Genomic DNA, 5,009 nt, shown 5'->3' with positions numbered 1-5,009 from the left:
ATATATATATATATATATATATATATATATATATATATATATATATATATATATATATATATATATATAAACATTTTAAATATTAAATGCAAGTACATCTCTAAACATAAGTCTAAATTCCCACAAATTAAAAAAGTATTGTCATTTCATTAAATCCAACCATAAATAACAGTACAATAAAATATTTAAAAGTCAATAAAAATTATAACTTACAAACAATTATCTAAAGTTAGAAATAAAATATAACTTAAATGATTACTATATTTTATTAAAGTGTGTCTTTAAATCATTTAAAATTATTCAACTGAAAATATTATTTCATCGAGTAGGAGCAAAATATAAAAACAAAGTTCATTAAAAAAGAAAACTATAAAGACGGCCACAGCCAACTAAAATAGAGCTATATATATATGTATATATAATACTTTGATTTTCAAAATAAATTAAAATAAACAAATGTGGGGAGACTCAAAGACGAAGAAATACAGACGACAGAAGAAAACATGAAAAATCAACCGCTGTACTTGAACTGGTAATAATAATAAATTTCTCCCATTTTCAAAAAAACACGAAGTAGTAAATAATTTCCATTTTAAAAACCTCTGTTTGTCCTCTCTCTCTCTCTCTCGATCGGTACAAATTACAAACTGTGTTGCTGGTGGTGTCAGTTGTGTGTGTCTGTTTCCGACTGAAATCAAATCAAAAGTGTGCGATTAATAAGAGCTTCCATCAATCGGCATCTTTTTCTGTTCCGTTCTCGAAATTGAATGGAAGCTATCAGAAAACAAGCCTCCAAGCTTCGAGAACAAGTCGCTCGCCAACAACAGGTTCCCTCTCTTTCTCTCATAATAACAATACCTATTTCATTTTATTCGCTTTCGATTCACACAAATACAAGATCCCTTCCATTCCTACCAAATCATTTCGCCTTTTTATTCTCTACTTTATGCAAAATTACTTTCTACATGCTTAGCCAACCAATTTTGTTATTTGCTATGCTATTATGCCATGCTGTGATCTTATATTTCACGGATGAATATATCTTAGTATTAATTGGATGCATTTCTAAACATAAAATATTAGATACTTTGCGTATGAGCTGCTATAGTATCCTACACAGCGACTGATTCATCCATCATCACAGGCTTACTGCCTAGATGCTATTTTGTGTCTTCATAAGCCATGTTGCCAGTATGATTATTGTTTGAGTCCATAAAGATAGGGAATTTTTAACAAAAAGGGTTTAAACCTACGTATCTTACAATAACTATAACCTTTCCCTAGGAGACATTAGGGATCTTAATTAAAATAATAGGTGCATTCATGCCAACACTAATACACTGGAACCTGTCAAAATTACGTAGTTAAGCGTGCTTGAACAACAGTAGTATTAGGATACGTGATCTCCTGGAAATTTCTAGTGTTGCAGCTCTTCCACTATTTTTTCAAAAAAACAAAAGATGTTCATATGACTATGGTCTGCATTATTGGGCTGCCTCTCTTTTTTGTAATTTTTCATAGGAACGAACACAAATAAAAAAAAAAGCTGATTCTTTGCTTTAAGATTATATTATCTTCCCCCATAGCCATACTCACTCTCTCTCTCTCTCTCAATGAAGTTTTTTAATTTGATGAAAATATTCAATTCATTTCTTGCTCCCGCTCTCCACTGTTCCTTACTCTGGCTACCTTCCTCTATTGAGATGTTAACCATTAATCACAATTATTGTGGTTTAGGCTGTGCTGAAACAGTTTGGGGCTGGGGGATATGGAGGTTCGGATAATATGGTTACTGATGAGGTAGAGCTTCAGCAACATCAGAAACTTGAGAAGCTTTACATATCGACACGTGCAGGAAAGGTTACTTGCTTTTTCTGTACCTATCCTCTAATTTTGTCTCTGTTTCATCTCAACTTATACCCTTCTTGCTTGATTGATGATGAAATGTGTTAATCTTTTCAGCATTATCAAAGGGATATTGTCCGTGGAGTAGAAGGTTATATTGTTACTGGATCAAAGCAAGTTGAAATAGGTTAGTAATATTGGTTGGTGAAGCTCTCATGAATTTTTTTGCAGTTATTTTATAGAACTTAGGGCATGATGGGCCTTTAGCGCGTGTATATAAGAAAAAAGGAGGGTGGGCTGGAGAGGGCTGGGTGTTGGGACAATGGAAATTATGTATGAGTGTATACATAGGAATGCTCCAGGGAGTAAGGAGGAAACAGGGGTGGGAGAGTGGTGCAGAATGTACGCGTCACAACTGGCTATTGGAGAGGATAATTTTGCAACGATGGGAGAGGAAAGGAAACATGAATAAGTAGGGGTTGGTAAATAGTGTGAAGGCAGACAAGAACTTCAGGGGTGAATTGGTGGCTAGCTAGGGAGGGTAGCTATCATATCATTAGATCTTATTTAAGTATCAATACAAGTTCCTATCATATTGTTATTGAATTTCTAATTTCTATAGATGTTATTTTACAGGAACAAAGTTGTCAGAAGATAGCAGGAAATATGGTTCAGAAAATACATGTACCAGTGGTAGTACCTTATCAAGAGCTGCACTAAATTATGCACGTGCCCGTGCACAAATGGAGAAGGAACGTGGGACCTTACTAAAAGCTCTTGGCACACAGGTATCTACTCCCAAATATATGTGCACAAGTGCCCACACACACACTCACACACATGCACATCATAATTCATACACAGAGTTATGAGACCAAGTTTCACACCAATAGTTATGATTTTGTGCTGAAACAATGTAGATTTCCACTGACCCTTTTAATGTTAAAATTTTCATTACTTAGATGGATATTGCTTATGTTCCTTTTTTAGTTTGCAGCTTATTTTTAGTCCAAGCTTCACCATGATAGATTAAAATCACGAGTATTCTTTCTTTTGTTTTCTATTTTTCTTTTTGGCAGTTCCTGAATCCTCTACAGTAGTCTGTTCAGTTGAAACTTAAGTATTGGTACCGATTCTATTGTATACATTTATACCATTTTCATTCAAATTCTATCCTTGGATTTGGCTTCATTTATATATTACACAATTATTCCAAGTCAATCTGCTTGATAAATATACTATGTATTTTTCTGAAAGGGAGAAATAAAAGAGACTTGTGACATTGAGGGTGTTATCAATGGCGGATTATGACGGCCAACCAGAAATCCGCCATATAAATATGGTTTTGCAGCTTATGAAGAACGATACAGAATCTTCCATGCCTTAACACCTTGGCGGCAATTTGACAACACTGCCTTGACCAAGACCTTTTCTTTAGTGCTATGCACAAGCCATCATACAACCACCACTTGTAATTGTGTGATTTCAGTTCAGGATTCAAATATGGTTTCATATATGTAATTCTTGGATTTCTTCCTGAATGGAATATACAGAATTGTACATATTTCAATCTGAATATATATAAGTAATGTTTTGTTTTTAACACTAGTTGAACTGTTTTAATTTTAATTAACCTGCATGCGAGCGAATATCTAGGCCAGGTCCAAGTCCAACTCTGAATCAAACTTACTAATTAATATCCCATATACATTCATTTAGTAAATCTTTCTCACTGCATTTATTTATATGCCGACTCAATGCTAACTTCTACAGCATATGCTTGCTTGCCATCTTTATTTGAACATTGAAGAAGTATTGCCTGACTGATGCTTATAGGTTGCAGAGCCCTTAAGAGCAATGGTGATGGGTGCTCCTTTGGAGGATGCTAGGCATCTTGCTCAACGTTATGACAGAATGCGACAGGATGCTGAAGCCCAGGTATCTTGAATATCATTTTTCAGTAATTGCCGGCTTTTTATTTTCCATTTTGTTAAATGTATGAATATAAGTAAATACTACTTTGGACTCAATTATAAGCGAAAATACATATTTTCACATTTATTAAGGACAATAGGTAAATTCATTTAATTTTGTTTGGTTTCATGTAAAAAAATAAATAGATTTACTAATCTACTCCTAATTATAATAATTATCTCTTACAATATTAATGAATTAATTTAAGGGTATTCTTTGTTTCTATGAACTTTGTAATTACTCTGTCTTTTAAACCTAGACAGGCTATTGAAGTTTCTAAACGCCAGGCAAAAGTTAGGGAAACACCAGGCAATGCTGAGAATGCTATGAAACTGGAAGCAGCTGAAGCAAAGCTGCAAGACCTAAAGTCAAACATGGCCATATTGGGGAAGGAAGCAGCTGCAGCAATGACTGCCGTTGAAGCACAGCAACAGAGGTTAACCCTCCAGCGTCTTATAGCTATGGTATTACATTTTCACCATATGATGCTGCAACCTGCAATATTCAGTTCTTGTGAAATCTTGGATTATTTATAGAACATTATTCCTCAAACTAAACTTTAGCAATGTATTTTTTAATACGAAGGTTGAAGCAGAGCGTGCCTACCACCAAAGAGTGCTCCAAATACTTGATCATCTTGAGGGAGAGGTAAGTGTTGGTGACTCTTGGTCTATTTTTCATTCTATTCTCCATATAGAAGTCAAATATGCCACTTGTTTCATCATTTTCTTTTGATATCAAGGTATGATTAGGTGTTATGTTTATATGTAATGATAGATGATATCAGAACGGCAGCGTATTGAAGCCCCTCCTACTCCTAGTGTGGATAACAACATGCCACCACCTCCATCATATGAAGAAGTGAATGGTGTCTATGCTTCTCAGGAACGTAATGGCGTAACAGACAGTATGGGCTACTTCTTAGGAGAGGTTAGACCGTTTCTTGTAAGAAGGTTACAGATACTGTGTTGAAAAATATTTGACTGCTTATTTTACTTTCTCTTGCACATTTTACTCGTGCAGGTTTTATTTCCTTATCATGCTGAGTCTGAAATTGAGCTGAATTTATCAGTTGGGGATTATATTGTCATTCGAAAGGTTTGTGATTTACGGAATTTATCATATCTTTTTTCAGACAAAAATCTCTCTCTCTCTCTCTCTCTCTCTCTCTCTCTCTATATATATATATA

General features: G+C 34.4%; 1 protein-coding gene across 2 annotated transcripts in view; it reads left to right on the top strand.

Annotated features, from left to right (window-relative positions):
• Window positions 1-440: 440 nt before the first annotated feature.
• LOC101510813 (SH3 domain-containing protein 2) overlaps window positions 441-5,009 on the top strand; it is a 5,338-nt gene continuing 769 nt past the window's right edge. The window contains exons 1-10 of one of the 2 annotated variants that reach the window (XM_073369309.1): window positions 441-532; window positions 669-827; window positions 1,738-1,860; window positions 1,963-2,032; window positions 2,482-2,633; window positions 3,682-3,783; window positions 4,083-4,283; window positions 4,405-4,467; window positions 4,597-4,749; window positions 4,843-4,917. In XM_073369309.1, coding sequence (XP_073225410.1) covers window positions 768-827; window positions 1,738-1,860; window positions 1,963-2,032; window positions 2,482-2,633; window positions 3,682-3,783; window positions 4,083-4,283; window positions 4,405-4,467; window positions 4,597-4,749; window positions 4,843-4,917 — 999 coding nt within the window. In that variant the 5' untranslated portion in view covers window positions 441-532; window positions 669-767. Of the gene's footprint in view, window positions 533-622; window positions 828-1,737; window positions 1,861-1,962; window positions 2,033-2,481; window positions 2,634-3,681; window positions 3,784-4,082; window positions 4,284-4,404; window positions 4,468-4,596; window positions 4,750-4,842; window positions 4,918-5,009 lie in introns of those variants that run through there. The other variant, XM_004500719.4, reaches the window with a different exon arrangement.

Source organism: Cicer arietinum, chromosome 5 (assembly GCF_000331145.2).
Source record: "Cicer arietinum cultivar CDC Frontier isolate Library 1 chromosome 5, Cicar.CDCFrontier_v2.0, whole genome shotgun sequence".
NCBI classification, from domain to species: Eukaryota; Viridiplantae; Streptophyta; class Magnoliopsida; order Fabales; family Fabaceae; genus Cicer; species Cicer arietinum.
This window is presented reverse-complemented; position numbering and strand designations above follow the sequence as displayed.